The sequence below is a fragment of the Phaethon lepturus genome, unplaced genomic scaffold, assembly GCF_000687285.1.
Source record: "Phaethon lepturus isolate BGI_N335 unplaced genomic scaffold, ASM68728v1 scaffold4363, whole genome shotgun sequence".
NCBI classification, from domain to species: domain Eukaryota; kingdom Metazoa; phylum Chordata; class Aves; order Phaethontiformes; family Phaethontidae; genus Phaethon; species Phaethon lepturus.
In genome coordinates, this window is record NW_010531068.1 from 44,903 (window position 1) to 67,608 (window position 22,706).

The 22,706-nt window shown below is 52.5% G+C and overlaps 1 protein-coding gene across 1 annotated transcript in view; it reads left to right on the forward strand.

Moving 5' to 3' along the window:
• The window catches only part of CDH22 (cadherin 22, type 2), a 57,372-nt gene that overhangs the window by 23,998 nt on the left and 10,668 nt on the right, over window positions 1-22,706 (forward strand). Inside the window, exons 4-9 of the mRNA XM_010284425.1 lie at window positions 2,903-3,070; window positions 4,115-4,302; window positions 5,154-5,407; window positions 13,209-13,345; window positions 21,391-21,512; window positions 22,023-22,140. Of these exons, the coding sequence (XP_010282727.1) occupies window positions 2,903-3,070; window positions 4,115-4,302; window positions 5,154-5,407; window positions 13,209-13,345; window positions 21,391-21,512; window positions 22,023-22,140 (987 nt within the window). The remainder of the gene's footprint in view (window positions 1-2,902; window positions 3,071-4,114; window positions 4,303-5,153; window positions 5,408-13,208; window positions 13,346-21,390; window positions 21,513-22,022; window positions 22,141-22,706) is intronic.

The following is a 22,706-nucleotide window of genomic DNA, read 5'->3' on the forward strand; positions in this document are numbered from 1 at the left end:
AGCTGAGGCCAGTCCCGTGCAGCCCTGGGCAAATGGTGCTTGTGCAAGGCCAGTCCTGCCTGCTCTCAGATGGGAGGTTGCAGTTCTTGCTGGGACGTGTGCCTGGAGGTGCATTCATCGCTCCCTCGTCTGTGCTGCCTCGGCCCCTTTTGGATGAGGGGTGGGACTCCTGGTCAAATGGCTTCCTGTGAACAGACCCAGGATGAATGAGGGAGCCAGTGCAGGCCTTGGGCCCCGTCACAGGGTGAACACCTGCCATCTTGCTGTGGAGAGGCTGGGATGCTGCCTAGCAGAAATTCTGCAGTGCTTCGTGCTGCGTCTCAGCCGCACGCTGGCTGGGAGCGTGGACCTTGGTGCTCGAACGACAGCAGGGCTGCGTCACCCCGGTGTGTAAACAGGCAGATGCTGGAAATGCTGGAGAGGTGGTGAGACAGAGCCTGCTCTGAACTCATGGGGCTGAAGGCAGTGGGAGTCCAGGTAATTACAGAACCAAAATGAGAGGGACAGGGGAAGCTGAGTGACAGTTGTGCCTGTCTGTGAGAGCTGGGGAGCTGCAAGGATCTGGAATGGTGGTTATGCCTTTTATCGTAAATCCTAACAATTATAATCGTTGGAATAATTGCTAGTTTCAGAAAGAAGGGAGAGAGAAATGTCTCCAGAACAGTGTTGCCAGCTCCTGCTACACCTGTAATGTCATGCAAAGGTGGAGGGAAGCTCATCCTCCCAGCTCAGTGGCATTTCTGACTGCCTTTGGGCCACGGCACCGGTGGCTCCTTCGTGTGAGCTGTCCTCCTACAGACTTTGTCAGGAGGTGCACAAGGTCACACCAGACACATGAATGGGGAAACTGTGGCAACCCACTGGCTGTAGAGGGTTGATGCCTGGAAGCCTCAGGGTCTGTCCCTGAAGCCACATCTTGCCTCCTTGCAGCTTCCACAGCTCTCCCCTCCACTGTGCTCAGGTTGTGCTGAAGGCTTCCCTTCCAGAAGTGTCTGCCTTGAGCCAGGTGGCTTGGATGGTTGTGATGCTCTGTCATGGGTCGCTTTGTTGCGTCAGCAAATGTCTTGCAAGTTGCTGAGAGCAACTGGATGACTTTCTGCCATTTGCTTGGCCAGGGAGGAGTTCCTTGTTCCCTCCAGGTCAGACCCCCTCACTGGAGACCCACACCGCACAGCCAGGCAACCCCCCTCCAGCATCTTTCCTGACACCAGGCAGGATTACTGGTGAAACAAAGCAAGGATAGAATTTGCAGTTCACAGTAGGGGGTAAAGCTAATAGTTAAATAGAAAATTCTGGAAGAGAGGGCAATTACAAAAACAGAAAACAATGTCTAAATCTGTGGGAATGTTAAGAAACTGAGCTGGAGGGGATTTTAAGCTGATTCCTAGCTGCTCTGGGGTGTTGGTGGTATAGTGGGACTGCGAATGTGCTGCTAATGACCTTGTATGCACTCATGCGTGCCCCTGGTGCCACCTCAGGCCAGACTCATTTCTACTCCTTTCTTTCATTCTCAAAATATATTTTTTTTCTTTGCTTCATTTCCATGTAAATTAAGCACTCCTGGGTGACATAAGAAGTTGTAGCTTCTGCCATGGCCAGTGTTTTCTGGGTTTTACTACTCTTTGTTTCTTCTTTTACATTCCTATATATTTTAGTTCTGGTCATTTCCACCAAGCCCAGATGACTACTGGTATCTATAAACACTTTTTTTTTTAAGATACTTCATTTTTATAAAAAGTACTAACATACTATACATTTTGTTAAGCTTTATGGTCCCTAGTGCATTCTCACCCCCTGACACAGAGCATGTATATAATTTCTGGTCTCAACTCAGCAGGACCTTGGAAAATGAGGGGTTTTGTGCAGACAGCTCCCCCTCATTCTCCAAATCAAATATGGGGGCCTCCAGGCATGCTTGGGCCACAAGCCAAGCTCGGTTTCACAGGTGCCACTGTGGGCTTGGAGTACCAGTGTTCTGTTAGGAATGCTGCAGCAAGCCTGGCTCCCGCCTGAGCAGATAAGGATAAGTGGGCTGTTGCAGATTTGCGCCAAAGGGGTTTTGTGAGTCAGCCTGAGCTCTAGCACAGCCTTCCTGTGCAAACCTTGGGGCTGGCCCCATGCAGCCCCTGCATCTGGGCAAGTCCTCTCGCTCCCGTGCCTCTGGCCCCCGGCAGTCCTTCACGCTTGCTCCTGGCCTCTCTGGAGAGCAGTACAAACCTCCTCTGAGCTGGAGTTGAACCCTGTCAGAGCTACTGCTAGCCCACAGCAGAAGCAGCAGTCGTGAACCGTTCACGCAACGTGCCTGCGAATTGGCCGCAGAGACCTGCTTGGGATCAGGTTGGGCCTGTGGCCATTCCTGGGCTTGGGGAGGGGTGTTTCCACTTAGCTGACAATCCACTGGGCTTGTTCTTCTCTCCAGAGCCCTTTTCTCCCCTCAGCCAGCTTTTGTTTACGTGACCTCTGTGAGGGCTGCAGAAGGGTTTGCTCCCCTTTGCGCCAGGGCCCAGCAGATGTTTGTTGCCAGCAACGTGCTGCTGTGGCGGAGGCAGCCAACAGCACCTAGGGCTGCTGGGAGGAACGTCGCCAGCAGTCGAGGGGGTTGACCCATCCCCTCTTCTCGGCACATCTCACTTGAGACGACAAGTGCTGTGTCTGGTTCTGGGCTGCGAAATAAAAGCGAGATGTTGGCATACCGGAGTGAGTCCAGGAAAACGCCATGAAGACTGGGTGAAGTACTGGAGCATCCGCCATATGCGGAGAGGCTGAGAGATCTAGCTGATCCTGTTTAAAGCTGGGGCTTGAATGAGGTAATTTCCAGGAGCCTCTTCCAGCCTCACCCCATCTGTCACTTGGCAGACGCTCTGCGACCTGCCTGTGCTCATGCTGTCCTGCTGGTTTCCAGGTGTGATCCGGACAGCCGTGGCTGACCTGGACCGTGAGACGCAGGACCGGTATGAGGTGGTGATCCGTGCAACGGACATGGCGGGACAGCTGGGTGGCCTGTCTGGATCCACCACAGTCACCATCGTAGTCACCGATGTCAATGACAACCCACCACGCTTCCCTCAGAGTAAGTGCTGACAGCAGTGGGGGGTGAGCACTGGTCCTTGTCCTGGTCCTGGCCCCTTGTGGGTGCTGGGACAGAAGCTCAGCTCCCAGCACAGCCTGGCACATGTCTGCAGGGTGAGCAAGCCCCGCTCGCAGGGTGGCGGCACCAAGGTACCATAGCATGTGTAGCTCCTTGCCTGGGTCTGAATGCGTCCCTGCCTGGCAGGGTGATGGGGCAGCAGCTGCCCTGGCTGAGCCTGTCCAGGGCCCCAGACAAGCACCCCTGCTCCCAGTGCTAGTCCTGGGCGTGAGCAGGGCTGTGTGGTGGGGGGAGCAGAGGTGGCCCTCTCCTGACCCCTCTCTCAGCAGTGCTGAGGGAGAAGGCAGCCCAGTCTGTCGTGCTGCTGTCTCCTGGGAGCTTGGCCAGGGACTTGGCTGTCAGCTGCTGGCCTGGTCCCTCCTTGCTGCTGTGTCAGAGTTTGGCACGCTCTGCCACAACGTGAGGTACCATGATGCTGCCCAGCTCACAGCAGTCTGGTGACAGGACAGCTCTTTTCCAAGTCACTACTAGTGGCCTGTGGGTCAAGCTTGTGTCTTCTCTGGGACCCTCCCCAAATGAGGATCCTGCTGCGAAGAGTGGGCTGTGCGATCTCTGCAGTGCACACCAGCTGCAGAGACTAGCAGTGTGAGGCTGGCAGACCAGAAAGGGTGCTGCAGCTGGAGGAGGCTCAGCTCTTTAGCTGCATCTCCTAGAAATTAGAAATGGTAAATATTGCAAAGAATCAGAAAACACTGATTGCAGGGCAGTATCCATACAGTGAAATCGGCCCTTACTTTACCTGGTACCTTGAAACATCAGTGCTCCCCAATTATTTTCCCTCAGCCCTTGTTTTTGGCTGGGGTATGTGTTTCTCCTAGTAGGGCATTCTGGACTATAGACACTGGTAGAGTTTGGGCAGCCCTCGTAGTCCAAGGGTACACCCAGGGACATACGTGAAGGATCATATCAGGCTGGAAAGGGTTCAAAGGCAGAAGCAGTGACCCTAGTACCTTTTTTTTCCTCCAGAGATGTATCAGTTCAGCATTGTTGAAACTGCCCCTGTGGGCACTGCCATCGGGAGGGTGAAGGCAGAGGATTCTGACGTCGGGGAGAACACGGACATGATGTATCGGGTGAAGGATGAGGAAGGGGTGGAGATGTTCAAAGTCACCACAGACAGCAATACCCAAGAGGCTGTCATCACAGTACAGAAGGTGAGAGATGAGAAAAGCTGTTTGGGTAGGGAGGGCACAGATCTCTAGGAGGGCCCTTTCTGCTGGGGACTCCTGCTGCTGCATTTGAGTTGAAATAAATTGTCCTCTGAGCACTGCTCTAGCAGTAGCAGTTGCGTTTTTGTGCCTGCAGGTGCAGGGAGAGACCTGCTTCTGTTCTGCCTGGATGGCAAAACGCAGACCTGTGTCTGGGAGGAAAGGCTGAAAAGGAGCAGCAGCACAGTGTGTGCTGGAGCCTGCACAGGGCGGCTCCCCGGGTGGCAGTGAAGAAGTGAGTTGTGCATAGGTGAAGCTGTGCGCAGGACCACAGAGACAAGTGCTTACAGCTGTTATTGATAGCACCTGTTAGGGGAGAAATATCCCCACCTAATTATTATACCTGACCAACATCACTTTGACTGTATCTGCTTTTGGTTGCAAAAACAATGAAGCAAACACTTGATGCAGGCAAGAAAGAATCATTGTTCACCAAGGCGTCTGCATTCAGCTCACCTCCCTTGTAGAAACAATAGCAGGGTGATTAATGATCAAAACCTGCTCACTTGCAGCACACAGTGTGCTGTCTTTCAAGTGAATCCTGGCTGCCTGTACCCTGTGCAGCCTGGTTGGGGGTCCTGTGAGGAGCAGACTGGAGTCTTCCTCTTCTGCCCCCCCTCGGTGTGGGTGCTGCTGGTGGGAGGCCAGAGCATGGGTGCGAGAGCTCCCAGCCTCCCATGGAGGTTGCTGCCTGGGGAGCAAGTGGCTTTAGTGCTGCCTCTGATGCCTCTGGTGAAGGAAGGGTAGCAGGGGGACTTCTCAGGCTGGGTATGGCTAACCCTCTCCTGTTGCCCCAGCCTCTTGACTATGAGTCGAAAAAAGTGCACACTGTCGTGGTGGAGGCCCTCAATAAGTTTGTGGACCCGCGGTTCGTGGACCTGGGCACCTTCCGGGACCAGACCATTGTGCGAGTCTCGGTGCTGGACGTCGACGAGCCCCCTGAGTTCCGGCCCCCTTCCAACCTGATGGAGGTCCAGGAGGATGCGGACATTGGCTCTGTCGTGGGGATGGTCACCGCCCTCGACCCAGACACAGCGAACCATCCTGTCCGGTAAAGCAGCTGGCTAAACCTTGCATCATCTTCCTTCCAGCGGTGGGCATGAGATCACCTGAAGGGGACACATGTGGCCTGGCGGGGCTTGTGGCCATGGCTGGGGCAGAGGGGAGGTGATGGCAGAGGAGGAGGGGCAGTGCAGGTGAAGGTGACAAGTGCTGCATGCGTGGCCAAGCATGTGAGTGTGTCCTCTGGGACAGGCAGCTGGCAGGTGAGTGGCAGCCTGTGCACAAGTAACAGGCAAGCAAGAGCAGCCGTCTCACAGATGACAGGTGTGTTACTGGCAAGGGAGGGGTTTGTGAGTGGCAAGGGAGCATCGGGCAAGGTGGCTGGGTGATGCTTGCATGTCCTTGCTGCTGACAGCGAGGCATCTGCCTGGTATGGCTTGTCAGGCAGTGGTGCCTGACACGGGCCGGATGAGCGTACTAGAAGTGACCGGAGGGCAGTGATGAAAGATGACAAATGAGGTGAGGCTTGGGAGGTGCAGAGCCACAGCTTGGCTGTGTGTGCATGTGTGTGTGCACAGGGATCAAAGATCAGAGGAGTTTATATTTGGGCAGGGGACATAATCCAGGCAGCAGCTTATCTGCACAGGACATTTCCCATTTCCATTTCATTTGTGGCTAAAGAGATTGTTACCTTGTTAAATTGTTATTACCTAAGGCACAAAGCAGCCTTCTGGCTCTGCCAACTGGCCTGAGTCACGGGCAGCTGGGTTGGAAAGCTGGTGTTCAGAAAACATCCTCAACGTGTGGAAAATTTCCTTGAAACGTATGTTCTCGTGCCAGGTGACAGCAGGGCTGCAGGCACCTCGTGCACAGCTGCTCGCTTCAAATGAGCAGTGGTGGCTTTGCATTTGAGAGCTCTGTAGGGAGCCTGTCCCAGGCAGCGATAAAGTGGGATGCAGCAGGGACAGGCATGTGGCATGGAGGAGGACATGGCCAGGGAGGGCTCAGTTACGTGACTGATCCCGTTTGATGTCCCCGCGTTGCTGCTTGGGCTGCTGAGCTCCAGCACTGTGCAGCCATGGGGAACGAGCTGGTTCAAGGTGGGGTGAGGGGTATCTTTAGATCTTCATGGAAATGAAGATTGAGATGTTTAGAAAGCTCAGAGAAGAACTTACACATGGAAAGCTGCCATCTACACATGCTTGGCAGCTAGCAGAGAGTATGGTGTCACAGAGCTGGATGCTGAAAGTTGTCTTTGGGGTGAATGTGAATGAAACCAGCCTTGGCATGCCAGGAACTAGAACTATGTATGTGAGCATTGCACCACTTGCACTAGTTGGTGCTGCCTGGACATGTTCTCAAAGTACCTCTGCTCACCTTGTCATGTGGCTACCCTCTCCATTTCGGCTACATGTCTGATTTCTTTCGTTGTGGCCCACCCTGAGCATGTGGCTGTTAGCTTGCACTCTTCAGATGTGTGCAGTCTTTCTACACATCTGTGTGTGTACATGTGTGCATGTGCTTTTTCCCAAGACTGCTTCTAGCAGTGCTACAGAACATAGATGTTATTTTCTGATCTGTAATTGTAGGAAAGGAGCCTTGGGGGCAGAACTATTCTTATTCTCGTTTTTTCTTGTTCATTGTGCTGCTTCCCCATGGAGCTGGTGGCATTGTTTGCAGACAGAACAAAAGAAAGCAGAGGAGGGGGAGGCTTTCTACTTCTGTGCAGAAGGTGATGGGGACTTGGAGCAGAGAGGAGATTCAAGTACTCAGCAGGAGCAAGAGGGTTAGAGCCCAAACTTTGCTATGCGAGTGTGTCTCTTATAACAAGCTTAGTGCCAGACAAGGTAATGCCTCGTGCTCAGGCATGAGGTCCCAGCCAAAAAGACTCCCAGGCATCTGCTGCAGCTTGGGAGTTGCAATGTGTTTTCCCTTGTCACACTTGATGCATTCAAGTATGTTCTCCCTCCAGCTATCCCCAGGCAAGTAGCTCATCTGCATCCCCCATGCTCCCCTGTGTCATTTGGTCTCTATGTGTCCATCTCTCCACTCCCCTCTGTTCCTGCAGTGCCTGCTGTCATGAGCAGTGGCAGCTTTGTCCTCTTGTGATGCTCCCTTGGTGCTTGCCTGGGGAGTGTGGGTGGGTGAACCTTCTCTACCATTTTAATATGTGCCAAATGCAGAAGCAGGTTTATATTGGTCATGCCAATGTGGCACCAATGCAGGAGGAAGGTGCTGTTAGATCTCTCCTGATTTCCTCTTTCCTGTCCTCTGGCTAGCCAGGTAACTTAATAAAATACTTTGCCATGTAGACAGGTGTTCACAGCTTCAAAGAGGTACACAAACATTAATGCAAGCATCCTGCAGCACCCTGCCAGGATGTGACACTAACCCCTCAGCAGGAGACGGCAGTAAGTCACCTCAGATTTAAAGAGTGCTACTCCAAAGTACAGTCACAAGAAGCCAGCACTGGTACTTCACCTCTGATACATTAGAGAGCAACTGGTCTTGACAGCATGACCAGTATTTGATCCTTGGCTCCTTGAAGTTGGTATGAACCCTTTCAAGTTTCTGCAATTCAGTGGATCCCTTTAACTTCTTGATCCTCTTCTGCTAGAGGTGGGAGCAAAGACATGGCTGTGTTTCTGCAGTGGCTGCAGTCTCCTGGACTCCGGTCTGTGTGTTGGCTCTGCCCTGTAAATAAGGGAGAGCCACAACCTTCTGTCATGATGAGATGTATTCTCCACTTGAGGAAGGAAAGAACAAGGATTGCCAGAGACAGCAGAGCAAAAATCAGCTGTGTCAGCATTTCCAGGTCCTGCTGACACCAGGCTGCCAATAATGAGGTTTGGGAAGTATTTTTAGCCAAATGGGAAAGGAGGCGCCCTTGGCGCTCCGTTTTCATCCCCGGGCCGGTATAAGCAGGGCTGTGTGGCTCCTGCTGCACCATCCAGCCTGAAGCAGCTGCTGGAGGCACATTTCAGCCTGGCACTCCCCTGCCCTCCTTGTCATCTGCTTGTCCCACAGTGATGCAGCCACTTAGTGTGAGAACAAATCCCTTCCAGGTGACCCGGGGAGGGTCGCAGTGACCTGTTACAAAGACATGAGGGTTGAAGGGGCGTCTGACTCCCCTGTTCTTGGGAGGTGTCCCAGAGGCACTGCTCACTGGCCCTCTCCCAGCTGCATGTGGATGCAGAGCCTCTGGGCAGCTGCGTGCCCGAATGGGAGGAGAGCTGGGGCACAGGGTGCCCAAAGAGCACCCCATCTCTCTGGGTGAGCAGCCCCAGCTTGTGGCTGCTCAGAGAGGGACACCTTCCCTCCGGTGCCGATGCTGCAAAGCAGGGAATCATACTGAAGTTCAGCACGGCAGAGGGGCTGCGCACATCCTCAGGGAGAACACGAAAACCCACCGTGCTACAGGCAGGAAATGCCTTTCTAAAGCACTGGTGCTTTTTGTTTTATTCCATCCCTGTTTGTTGCCTAACAAAAGCTGGAACCCCTTTTTCCAGACAGAATCTAGTTTCCGGTTGGCTTTTCGGCTTTAGCTAGCTGTACCTTTACTGGGTGTAGTGCAATGTTTCTCAGCTGAGCCATTGTATGAGCTAATACAGTGATAGACGGTCTGTGTACGTGAGGCTGTTTGTACGGGAGCCTTTTGGTTTTTCTCCCTGCAGTGGGAGCCTGTGCTCTGATTGTGTGCATTCCAACCTTTATCAGCACTGGGAAGATGTTGCTTGGGATTTAAGGTTCTCGGAGATATTCTTGTTTGGCATTCACCAAATCTGGAGACACGTGTTGGACATGGGCATTTTATAGACTCCAACAGCACTGCAAGAACTACAACCTGCTTCAACACAAAAGGGAGAGGAGGAAAAAACAAACACAACAAAAAGCTTTTCAGAGTGTTTGAAAAGCTCACTATTAATGAAACACATGGCATAAAATGTGCTCCTTGCTGCATTCAGGGCGAGAAGTGAAACAAACTGCTTAAGTAATGCATTCACGAGAAAGATGAGCACCAAGAAAGCTGTCTAAATTAAACAGTCACTTGTAACATCCAAACCAACAGGCAGTGCCAGCAGGAAGAGAGGAAAATGGATTACAAGGTCTGCATCCCAATCAGAGCTCAGGACTGCAGTTCCAGATATGGAGCACAAGCCAGCTTTAGGAGGAATAAGCGTATGTCCTATCCCTGAGTACCTGGAGGGCCCAGAGATTAATTGCTACCCCTTCCCAGGTGAGAAGCACTGTTTGACTTCTGTGGGATGGACAAATATGAAGCTCGACTACTAGAGGTGGAGAGGCTTGTGATGGTCAGCACAGACTTTGGTTGGTAAAGATCATATTGCACAAAATTATGTAAAATGAGCACAATGGATAGCTTCTCATTCTAGCACAGGGTTAGCCATAAGCTCTTGGAAGGGGAGGTCTGTCTTGTAGAGCAGTGTGGAGCGGTTTGATCTGCAGCTCTGAGCAGGTTATGGCTGTGGCTTTGTGGTGTGGATGGACATCCCTGTCCCCCCTCGCTCCCCAACTCCAGTACCAGCCTAGAGCTCCAGGGCATCCACAGCACTTTGCACAGATGGGGAGGTACAGACCCACCTGCTCTGACCTGTTTCTGGAACAGAAACACTGTTTCTACAGTGTGTAGAAACAGGCTCAGCCCTGCTTTTGTGGCAAATGGAGGCAACACGCAAAGCTCTGCCTCCTTTCCCTGGCACCATGTTGAGAAGGTGGTAGCTCTCTAGCGTTAGTAAGAGAGATCTGGTTTGGTTTGTGCCCTGTTATAGGGTACAGGCGGTCAGTCCTCAGCAGACAATTTGGAGGTGGCAGAATCACAGAATCATTAAGGTTGGAAAAGACCTTTAAGATCATCAAGTCCAACCATCAGCCCAACACCACCACGCCCACTAAACCATGTCCTGAAGTGCCATGTCCACACGTTTTTTGAATACTTCCAGTGATGGTGACTCTACCACCTCCCTGGGCAGCTTGTTCCAATGCTTGACCACTCAGTAAAGAAATTTTTCCCAATATCTAGTCCAAACCCCCCCTGGTGCAACTTCCAACTAAGGAAGACAACCTTAGCAGTAAAACAATTGGAAGCATACAAAAAGGTTACTGGTGACATGAGGCAGAGTGCTCCCCTACCAAGCATCCTGCCCTCTGGCCAGGCAGGCAGCCATTATCAGATGGCTGTTCAGATACTGGCAGATACCAGTTTCCGGTCTCAGTGATATCTCCCATCACTAACTGGGTTTTTCTGTGTAGCTATGTTCTGCAGACATCTTTGTTTATGCAGCAATTACATGAATGTGAACAAAACAGGCATGTGCCTACCCAAGAAGCAAGGAAGGCATATGGAGAGTCAAGTACCATCTTCAACTCTAACAGTATTAAAAAGTGGAATGGAGTAACAGGATGTGTTTGAGGTCAGGTGATGTGGGAGAACAATGGAAGCAGTCATGCAAATGCATCAGTTATGCTATTGGAAAGATACTAGGTGGTGTCATCCTGATTTCTGTTCCTCCTTCCAGCAGTGCATTGGGCTGATTTGTATAAGTCAGAGTGTCCAGACCTCTCCTTTCCCTTTGCAGTGAGCAAGCACAGAGTGGATGAGACGCTGCAGTATGTGCTAAGACAGTGTCACTGTCCCGTCTGGAGCTGGCTACATGCCTGTAGAGGCTCTGTTTCCAGCTGGAAGTTGGAACAGAAAACACAGGATCATAAGGAAGTCCTGGAGTTGGTTCAGAGATGCGTAGGCTTGTACCTGGCTTTGTGTGGCAGATCCCTATTGCTTCTAGACACAAGGAGGGGGGAGGAAACCAGCCACATAGGTGCAGAACATGTTAGGTTGTGCACACATGCAGATGCCATTTAGATAGTGATTTTTTGAACATTTTTACTTAACTACAAGCAAGTGATGTTGTCCTTTCTCTTTCATCCCCCAGTCTGTCTGTCCTGGTTTCAGCTCAGCTAGGATGGAGCTAATTTTCTTCATAGTAGCTGGTATAGTGGAGCCAGCACGCTGTGTGAAAGGGAGAGCGCTAGGGAATGTAATCTGGTACCGTATAACACTTTAAACAGTGTATAAATGCCTTTGAATGTGCCTCCATCAGAGAGAGAGCTGCCTGGCTGTGTGGATAGGTGCCCCTCAGAGGGAACTCTCATCTGCAGCTGGTTCCCCCCCAGGGCATGGGACAGAAAGGCATGGAGGCCATCAATGCCTCTGTGCAGAGTGGTCATGCTTGCATGCAGAAGGTGAGCTGTTGTTCCTCAGCTGTGAGCCATGTGGATGATGGACCCACAGGCCACAGCTGGGCTGGCGAGACACAAGAACGTGGGAAAGCCACCCTGCAGAGTGCAGAGCGCCTCCACCATCCTGAACTTGTTTTTAGGCTAGAGCCTGTCCTGCTCTGCTCCTCTTGTCTGACATGGCCTCTCAATACTGTCCTGTCTCGTCAGCTTTTCAGCTTGCTTTGTCCCAGCATTTATCTTCCTTCTGTTGTTGGACATGTGACTGAAGGCTTTAATTTATTCATAGCCCTCTTTTTGGTAATTTATCCTTTGTACTCTTTGCTGTCTTGTATTATTTAATTCTGTAAAGCACTCTGGGATGCAGTATGTATGAAGGATGCTGTACACAATAACGTTATGCTGTATTGTTTGTGCTTTGTAGGCCTTCTGGATTTCTAATTCTCATTGCAGTGGTGGTGTGTGGTGTTTGTGTTACGGCTGCGCTCGAGGGCCTCAGCTGGATCAGGCTTCCCATCCCTGCCTCCAAGGAGCACACATCTAATTGTGCCCTGATTTAATGTTAGCTTGCTTTATTCCATGTGTAATGGTTGGAAATGCAGGACATGCCACTGGAACTGATTGCGTGGGCTCGTGGTGTCATGGCTAAGGTGCAGGGCTAAACCCGGGTGTCTGATTCTTCACATGAGCTGTGCTGTTGCCCTTTGGGAAGAGCTGGGAGTCTTGCTCTCCAGAGGTGGCACAGGGAGTGGGTGGGCTGTTGATGGGGTTACAGGGAGGGGGCTGTTTTGGGCAGCACTGGAACAGCTGAAGGAGAAGAGTGTGAGCTGCATGTGAAGGGTCTCTGCTGAGCAGCTGTAGCCAGCTGGAGCTGGAGGAGCTCTTCAGCCTGCTCCTGTGAAACTGGGAAACCCAAACGGAGGCAAATCTCAGGGCTGCTGGGGATGATGTGCTGTGTTGATTGTGGGGATGCGGGCCATTGCCCACCTCTCTGCTGCCAAGGTTCTTGCTCTAGTTGCACAGGTTCAGGCTGGAGACTTGGTCAGAGGAGACCTTGCCAATTCTAATTGCTGTAGCTGCAGTTCAGGTTACCTGTAGGTCTGGCTCACAGCCTGCCTGCGTGCTGCTGTACTGTCCTCCAGGCCACTCAGTTGGGTGGGTGCTGTGGCAGAATCAGGAGAGGGTGGTAGATGAGGTGGAATCCTCAAGTAGGGGTGCCCTCCTTTGGTTGGGTTGATGTCTTTCCTGAACCTCAGAGGCTTCCCAGAGTCATGAGTGGAGTTACAGCTCATGATTTCTATACTGCTCTGTCTATCCTGAGCATAAGGTTTCCATCAGAGCAGGTTTTCCCCTGGTCCCCAGTCTGTGCTTAGTTCCACTTTATGCACCGAAAGCCACACTTTAATTTTACTTGAGGGCTCTGGGCTTGCAGCCTGGTAGAAACGTGGCCTTTGTATACCATGCTTGCAGCAGAAGAAAACTGACAGTAGTGATATAGGGCCTTTTGCGTTAGAACCCTATACTCCTGGGGCTGATGGAGAGGTTGGGCTTGGCACATCCATCTGTTCACAGTTTCCCCTTTTGCCTGGTCTCAGGTACGCCATCGACCGCAGCACGGACGCAGAGAGGATCTTTGACATCGATGCCAACACAGGTGCCATTGTGACAGGAAAGGTCCTGGACCGGGAAACGGCAGGGTGGCATAACATCACTGTCCTGGCAATGGAAGCAGGTGAGATGGAGGTGTGCTGTGTGGAGCAGACAGCATGCTGGACTGGAGTAGGGCAGAGGGGTAAATACAGGTGCGTTCAATGCAGAGGTGACCAAGATGCAAGTGTTAATTAACACTTAAGTAAAAAAAAAATAAGTACCAGTGCTGAGTCTGATATCTCCCTAGACAACCTAAAAATACTCTTCCTGACTCGAGCATAAATAAGGGAGCATGATCGAATAGTGTATTTGATAAACACTAATCAAATTTGTGTTACGTATGTGCCAGCTCTGCCAGTCATCCCTGTGCAGCTCGCTCCCTGCATTCACACCTGCTGAGTGGCTCTGGGGGCTCCTGGGGGGTCTGTGTTCACATCGCTGCATCCCCCTGGTTCAGCCATGTGCTGTGGGTGGATGCCCCACCAGCTGCAGCACTGCGGCACAGATGGCTGCAAGCACTCACTTCTGCTGAGGGCTCACAGAGGTTGGGATTTGCAGGCTGTACCTGCACTCTGGGTATGTGGCTCTGGATGCCTCTCATGCCCTTCCTTCTCGGTCTCCCTGCCCTTGGTGTGCCCTTGGTGTGGCTTGGCAAGGCACAGCACGGAGTGGATAGGAGGTCCCGGCACTGCAGCAGTGGGAAGGGTCTGTGGGGACAGTGTCCCTGAGCCCCCGTGTTGGGGATGGGGAGCAGCGGTGCTGCCAGGGTTGCTACTGCCAGGCTGCTTTGGCTCTGGCTGCAGTGCTTGGCCTCACTCTGCAGCCCACCAGGAGAAGTCTCAGGCAGAGGATGACGTGAAGCTCTTTTGTTCTCTTCTGAAATTAGGTCCTTTCTGACCCTTCTGTGAGAGCCCTGGTGGTTCCTTCCTTCCCTTATGGCTGGGCTATGCTTTAGCCTGTATTTACAGTAACTGCCAAAGCTGCTCACACCCAGCTGGGAGAGCTGGGAGGGAACAGCTTAGTGGCTCTGCAGGTTTTGTTAGCATATCTTCCCTCCACATGATGGGGTGGCAGAGCCTGGCATGGATGATTCCAGCAGAAGTTCTGTTTGTCTTAACTGGAGAAAAGAGAAAAGAACAAATCTAGGTCCTGCTGTTCAAAGGAGCTCTGAATAACCTCCTCTTGAGGAATGAAAAGAAAGTAATAGCAGCAAAGGGCAAGCTTTGCTTCCCTGCAGGTGTTCTGCTGTGGGTAGGAAGCTGCCCTGAGCATCCTGCTGCCCTCTGTCATGTTTGCACAGTGCCTTGGCTCATGGGTTCTGCAGGTCGCCGTGCACAATGGTGGATCTGGCCCCGTGGGCCCCAGGGAATGTTCTACGTTCCTCCTTTTTCTGAGCCTGAAGATGGAGAAGCAGCTTCAATCCCAGACACCATACTGGGAAGCAGAAAGGCATTGCCATATTCTTCAAAGTTTTTCGTATTTTGGATGCACAAGTCGCCAGGGAACCTGCTGTGCTCTGCCACACTGCCACAGTTGGTACCAGGGAGCTGCTTTGACTGCGAAGCATCTTTTGACATCTGCAGGTGTGTGCCAAGACCTGTCTGTCTGTGGGCAGGAGCCTTCCCCAAGTTTCGCTCCCAGAGACGCCTCAGGAGTTCTGGTTCTTGTTTCTTTGCTCATTCTTGAGTAGGAAGATGCCATTCACATTCAAGGAGCCAGGTTGGGGCCTGACTTGGGGCCCAGAGATTGGTTCCTGCTGCAGGGCCACCCTGCCACAGTGGTAGCCATCTGTTCTGGGAGGGCTGGGACACCAGGGTGCAGGCCCTGCTGCGCCAGGAGAGGAGGGGGCAGTGGCCCCGTCCAGACCCGCGCTGCCCTGGGAGGGACATCTCTGGCTCCTCTGTGTGTCTCCAGCGCAGAGGCACTGATGCTGTGTGCCTGCCGGCTGGGGAGACCTCTGCACCATCTGGCTGTGGTGCTGTTGTGAGCCCTGCCTGGCATCAGGCAGCGATGAGCAGGCATGCTGATGCTGCCCGGACACACCGGAGGGACTGTAGCCCACTGCAGAGCTGCAGCACATCCGGCGGCTCTGTGGGGAGGCTCTGCCAGTCGTGGCCAGGGAGGAGGGTATCACAGCGTTGACAGCACAGCGCAGCATCCAGAGGAAACATGAGGTGACAAGAATCAGAAGGACAATATTTACACACAGCGGTTAGAATTTCAGAACAACTCAGTAAATGCTGCAGCTCCCCTCTGGCAGGAAAGCCTGTCAGGCTGGATCACTTCAAAAGACGGGGAGACTCTTCAGTGCTCTGACTTCTCCCATCAGTGAGCTCCGACTCATCCATTTTAACTGCCCAGACATTCCTCCCAGTGACATTATCCTTAATGTTTTGTAATCATGAAATATTAATGACTGATATTGAATTTAAAGTACAATTTATGTCTGAATCCTCTGGCAGAAAGGGCAGTTGTAACGGCACAGCTTTCCAAGTGATAGAGGGGTTTCGAAGGAGGACTGTTCAGCAGCTGTTGGGCCATGCCCAGCACAGTGGGATTGGCCACGGCTGCATGAGCACAGGGCAGCTGGAAGTCCCTGTGCTGGCATCGGTGCATCCGGCATGGCGGTTCCCGGCACGCTCGTTTCTGGGGCCAGGGGGAGCTGGCAGAGCTCTGTGGTGTTTGCTGCGGGCATGCGGGTTGCAGCTGGCTGTCGCAGGGTCTGCTGCGTGGCTGGGCAGGATGTCATCAACTCCGGCGGGGGCAAGTGGTAAAATACTCTTCCTCTTTCCTCAGTGAGATCTGAACTTTGCAGAAGGAATGGAGCAAACCCACCAGACATCTTACTGCCTGGGCTCATGCCTGGCACCCCAGCTCACTGGGGCTGCTGGGAAGCCATGCCTGCTCGACTCCCGCAGCATGCAGGCACGTGGCCTGCAGTGCATTGCAACAAGGTCTTGTCTCCCTGTGACCTCAAGTTGTCCTCCCTGCCTGCTGACAGGGCTGTCCTGAGAAGGGTTTAACAAATGTCGCCTGATGGAAAGCTTGTTCACTGACAGCACTTGTTCCCGCAGGCAGCCTGTCCGTTCGGTTTGAGCAGCTCAATGCAAGAGCTGTCCCTACACCTTGGAGAGCCCCATCTGGGACCTGGTGCTGCCAAAGCAGAGACCGTGGCCAGGGATGTGTGCCACACCTACAGATAACCAAAGAGAGTGTATTTGCATCTGGGGAGCAATAAGAAAAGCTGCAGAAGGTGCCTGGCTGCACCTGTGAGGCTGGTGGGGCTGCCTGCTGCTGGTGGAAGGAGAGGAGGGGCAGGTCTCCCCTGCAGAACAGGCAAGCCCCAGCGTGAGCTGCCTCGGCTGGCTGGTGACCAGCAGAATATTTGGCCTTGCAACGTGGCAGCCAGCAGGAAGCATCGGGGCTGTTCAGCAAATCTGGCCTGGGACCAGGCCAAGCGTTTCCAGAGATAAATCTTCATCTCGCTCACAAGCTGTTTACCTTCCTTGGGCTAATATTAGTGATTCTCTTCCTGTTTTCCTCTTTGCTCATGTAAAATGATGAGGCCTTGACTGCTGTGTCCACTGCTGGTAATTGAGATGATAAATCTTCCTGCTGGAGACTGGCTTTAATCAGAGCATTGTGTTTGGATGCGATTTAATGACTCTCATGCTGCTGCATTCAGGCAGGACTCAGGAGAGGTGAGAGCCATTTATATGTTACTTGGCTTAACTGCTGCTTCTGCTTTGCTTCCCCTCGGCTGGGAGCCACGTTTTCAGCTCCAGCCTCTGATGTACCTGCCTGTGTCTGCGCCGTACCCCTACTTTGTCCTTGCCATCAATGTTCTACTTTGCAGTCGAGCAGCTGCGCAGACATCTACAAAACCACCCTGCGCTTCACAGCCATGGCACAAATGTTGGAAAGCAGAGTGGCCCATCCCAGTCTTCTAATCTGTATTTTGTTCTCCCAGTTTGCTGAGATAGTGAGGAATAAATTCCACCCCTGCCTCTTTTGAAGGCAGTACTTAGTACTGTACCAATTTGGTCTTGGATGCAGAAGAGAGTGGGTCAAACATCGTGCCCAGTGGTGTCCACGAGCTGTGTTTTCCCAGGTGCTGCAGCCACAAACAGCAGCCTGCAGTCCTTTGGGCTTTCCTCAAACCGTGCTTCAGACCCCAGGAGAGCTGCAGAGTGCCTTTCTGCTTGTGGTATCATTACACGGCCATGTGTGCAAGCAGGAGTGCAAACAGTATGTGTGCTTCAGCAATGGTTGGATTTGGAGCTTCACAGTAGAGATTTGGGTGTAAACATGCAAAGTGCTTTATAGTGCATTTGTGTGAGGTTCTGGCAGGGTAAGGACTGGCTCCCAGCGCAGCAGTAACCACAGTTCCCCTCTGTTCCTGCCATGGCAGGGGTGGCCAAGCATCTTGGCAATCCCTTCCCATCTCTGTGAACTTCTGCTGCAAAGCTTCCAGCGTTAGAGAGCAGTTGCCTGGAGCTGCTTGACATCAGTCCTACAGGCAGTCAGCTGTCTGGAACCAGGGGAGAGGGTAAGCTGTTGTCATTTTGCATCTGAATGTTTAAGACAAGAATATTGTTCTGTTCAGATTACTTGCATGGTTAATTAAATTAAGAAAAAACAGTTTTGGGATGTGACTGAAGATTCAGCTGGAACATTTGAGGCTTGGCCTCAGCATTGCCGTGCAGCAGGACGGCTTTTTCCTGCTCCAAAGCCACTGTGCTGCCCGTCCCTGCGCTGCCCACCAAGCAACACCTCAGCACAGGGGGTCCGGGCTGTGCTCGCTGCTTGTCCTGAGCCGCTCTGATTGTAGCGTTGAGGAGGTGCAGATGCTGCAGCATTGAAGCAATAGGTAAACCTCTGGACCCCAAGCCCAGCAGGCTTCAGCGTCTATGAAATAATCTGGCCCGTGTTGGCAAAGGCAGATGCCAGTCACCAGCCTGGAGCTCCCTCATGCACTGCTGTGTTTCCAGCATCTCCCCCTTGTTCTATGTGTTTTCCATGTCTCTTTCCTCAGTCTTTTCAGATTAATAGCATTCCAACTCCTGGAGGAAATGCAGAAAAATGGCATGTTTAATTTTAATTTAGGAAAGCGTTTAGGTAGCAGCCTAGTTTCCTCGCTGCTGTCAGTCAGGTTTTCTCAAGGCTGACATCAATTAGTTTAAAAATATTGAATGTAATTTTGCCTGACACAACATATTGCAGCCACTGCAAAATACAATTTATTTTAGAAGAAGAAATAATTAAACTAATTTGCATGTCAGTCAGCTGAGCTGGAATACTGAGGAAAGACGCTGCGATGGAAGATGACTTTTTTTCCTTCTCCAGTCCCCCTCAGCCTGGCACGTGCAACCCTCCGTCCCAGCCACTGGCCAGGTGCTGCTTGGCAGAGGCCTTCAAGGGCACATTTCTGTGCCTTCCCGCAGCCCTCACCCAGTCTGCTGTTCTTCCTGGCAGTGTACATGCCTGCTGAGCATTTACTTCTGTCTGCTGGAGCATGTCTAGGGGTGCATGCATGCATGCACGCTTCTGTGCATGTAGAGGAAGCACAGGTCAGAGCTTTTGGCCTTGCAGATGGGAAGTCTGCATTGTTAGCTGCATCATGCCTTTCCTCGCAGATGTACTCCAACAATCTTAATCGCACTTCTGACCATCATAAATTCAGTTTATGTTACAGAAAACATTTCAGAGATGTTTTGGAGATAACTTTTTTCAAATACATCCAACCATTTTTCATATTATAAATCCAGGTACTGGCTCATAGGAAGAGGGAGGTTGATAAAGAAAGCATTTGAGGAACCTTCAAATAGATCATGGTACAGCCAAAATAAAAAGAAGCCACTGTGTGCCTCCCTGGAAGAGTAGACAGCAATGCAATGGTCGCATTTCTAACCTTGATGTTTCTAGAGATGTCAAATTTTAACCCTGTCACTGAGCCAGGAGTAAGCGTGAGCCTTGGGCTTCAGCAATTTTGGAAGAGGCAAGAGGAGAGGGTTTTTATGACAGGGTACATTTAGAAAGGAGAACTGTGCTTTGAGCTGGGTGTTACTTACGGCTCTGGCAGAGGGGTTGGTGCAGGTCCTTGGCATTGTGCCATGGCGTATGGATGACCCCATTCATGTGCCCAGCATAAAACACTCCTGGCAGCTGCTTGCTGATGCTGTGGAAGAAGACGGACCTGTGGTTATTGTCAGCTCTAAATACACTGATTGCATCCCTCCTGATGAGGGTGTGAGAGACGATCTCCACAGGAAGATGCCATGCTCAGGCTCACCCAGGCGTCCCGACCTGGCCCCGCAGAGCCTGTGTGGCACACGGCATGCTGACAGGTCCTGGGGAGAGTTTGGCAGCACTGGGATCGACTCCTGCTCACAGCTGGCTTGGGCATTGTGGGGCATCAGGGAAGGAACTGCTGCTCCAGGTTGCAGTTAGGAAGGGGAAAAGATGGGGTCCTGGGCTCTTTTTCCTCCCTTCTCTTTCTGCCTTTCCTCACCTTTCTCTCGGCAGTGCCTCCAGGCCAATGCTAGCTTCCTCCAGAGCTGAGCAGCAGGGACAGTTACCCATCCTCCTGCAAGCTGAGGAGGGGGTGATGAGCTGCTGTCATCTTTCTTGCAGGAATTGAACTCTTTTCTTGCTCCTGCTTGTTTGTGGCCCTAACAGGCATCAGGTCCACCCCTCTGCCTCCCCTGGGCTCCCTTCCCTCCCCGCTCCCTCCCCTTTTCTCTCTCCCTGAAAGCAATTGCAGTTTATTTTACTGCACCAACACACCTTTTAAAATAACACATCGTTCCTGGCTTTTAGTCACGATTTCTGCCTCACTCCCCCAAAAACAACCATCTAATCACCAGAGCAGCTCGTCTGGGTGAGAGGGAGTGATAATGTGAGAACGGGGTGAAGGCAGCACTGGGAAGGGGGCTTAGGTTCCCAGCTAATTATGGAGCAGTGCTAAATCTCCTCTCCCCTTGGTCCTCCCCCACCTGATCTGTGGGGGCTAGCATTAATTTTATAGACAAACAGGCAGCAAAGCTCCTGCCCAAGCGAGGAGAGAGGCATTGGGTCTGTCACAGTTGCAACCTCTAGGTAAAACAAAGGAGATGGCGTCTGAGGGAGTTCTCATCTCTGGAAGCGCATGACGTGCTTCAGAAAACATTGGGCCCTCCAGAGTGACTTATGACCTTACAGCAAGGGCTCAATGTACCTTTGCCGTCTGCGCATGGGATAGAGCAGCACTACAGTGAACGGAGCCGTAAATGTTCTCCCCATCCCGTGTGCGGAGTGAGCCCGGAGCGGCACCGGCGGGCACAGCCCTGGCCCGGCCAGCAGCCCCATGCTCCCTGAGGGAGCGGAGCGGGCTGCGCGAGGCGCAGGCTGGCGTGCGCGGGGTTGAAGGAGCTGCCCTAGATCTCAGTGCGTGACCCCCCTGTGCCGGTGGGCAGGCGGTGCTCAGTTCAAGTTCAAGCTGCTGATGGTAACACAAAAACCAGCGTTAGTGTGCAAGGCCTGGGTCCCAGGGCAGGAGCCCCGCACCTTGGCAGGGAGCGTTCAGTGGGTGCGGTGGAGGTGCAGTGGCAGATTTCATTACCACCCTGTGCTCTTAGTTGATCCCAGCTGTTTCGGGTCCTGGCTCTGCTCGCTCGCCTCTCAGACATTGTGCTGATCCCTGGGGTGTAAGGGGCAGGATCCAAGTCAGGGTGTGATGTTCTCGTATCTGAATTTGCTTGTCCCCTCTTGGTGTTCTCTGGCTGCCGCACAGATGCTCATCAGTGGTGACTGACCCTTATTGCAGGGACTTGCTTGGGGCTGCTCAGCTTTTCCAGGGATAGATCAGGCCGACAGCAGCATTTCAGGAGTCCTTGGTATGCAGCCCAGAAGTTGTGTTTCTTTACTGGAAAATGAGTGTGGTGAGGCTGAGTGATGCTCCGTGGGTGCTGATGGCCCACAGAGATGGTCTGTGCTGCAAGTGGGCAGAGGTGCAGTGCTGTGCGACCTGCGCTGGCAGTAGTTGCACAGCTGCGACGGCCTCTGGACGGACAGAGGTGAGGAGGGTTTGCTTCCCGCTAGCAGCTGATGGCACTTCCGGCTGAAGCTCTGCTCCTTTTTTTGTTTCAGATAATCACTCACAGGTGTCAAGAACCTCTCTCCGTATCCGCATCCTGGATGTGAATGACAACCCGCCTGAGCTTGCCACCCCCTATGAAGCTGCTGTGTGTGAGGATGCCAAGCCAGGCCAGGTAGCAGGTGTCCCCTAGCCCTTCTCCCAGGTCTCCATCAGTACCTGTAGCAGTCTCGTGCTGCAAGCAGCGCTGTGGACCAGCGCTAGCCTGCCTGTCCTTCCCCTTCTGTCTGAACATCTTCTCGTGCAGCTGCTGCCTATCCTGGTTTCAGCCAGGGTATAGCTGGTGTTCTTCACAGAAGCTAGTGTGAGACTATGTTTTGGATTTGGGATGAGAAACTGTTGATAAGGTGCTGATGTTTTGGGTTGCTGCTAAGCAGTCAAGGACAGTCCAGCTTCTTGTGCTGGCCTGCTAGCAAGGAGGTTGGGGGTGCATGGGAAGCTGGGAGGGGACATGGGGAACCACTTTGCTGGTGTCCTACAGCTAAGCCCATCCATAGGGGCAAAAGCTTGTCCCTCACTGTGGCAGAAGCCAGTGATGCTTTGCTGGGATGGACCCTGCAAGTGGGGACCGTGGAAGGGGCTGTGGGAGGCAGCAGTGATTCTCACCTCTCCTTTCTCCCCATAGCTGATCCAGACAATAAGTGTTGTGGACCGTGATGAGCCTCAGAGCAGCCATCGTTTCTACTTCACACTGGCACCTGAAGCCAACAGCAACCACTATTTTTCACTACTGGATATTAAGGGTAAGCCCTGCTGCACCCTTCTCAGTCCTGCAGCCTCCTCTCATTGTGGGGAGGGAGATGGGGCTGTGAGCTTACAGTCCATCTGTGTTGGATGGAGCTCAGGACACTTTGGGCACCCTGCAAGGCTCCTTGCCAACCTGAAATGGTGGCTAGCAGTTTGGATTTCCTCAAGGAGGCTCTGCCAGCTTTCTTCTCTGCTGCAGACAGGTCCAAAGCTCCTCTTGTGCTGTCTGGGTAGCCTTCGATGTTTTCATGGCTCTCAGTCCCTTTATTGATACGAAATCTCCAACCTGCATGCAGGTAAGGAGATGATGCGGCTTTACAGATGAACATGCTCCTGTTTTGAGCATTATGACTTATCACTCTCCGAGGTAAACCCTGGAGTGCAGGTCATCCCAGGACCACCATGCAGGTGGGCAGCCCCTGTGTCCCTGACAAATGGGAGCAGCTCAGGAGTCCTGGGAGACAGCGGGGCTGTGCAGCAGCCAGCCCTCGGCCGTTGCGGGTTATCTGGAACACAGCCAGCAGAGCCGGATTCCCTGTTAGGTAGCAGTGCGGGAGCATGG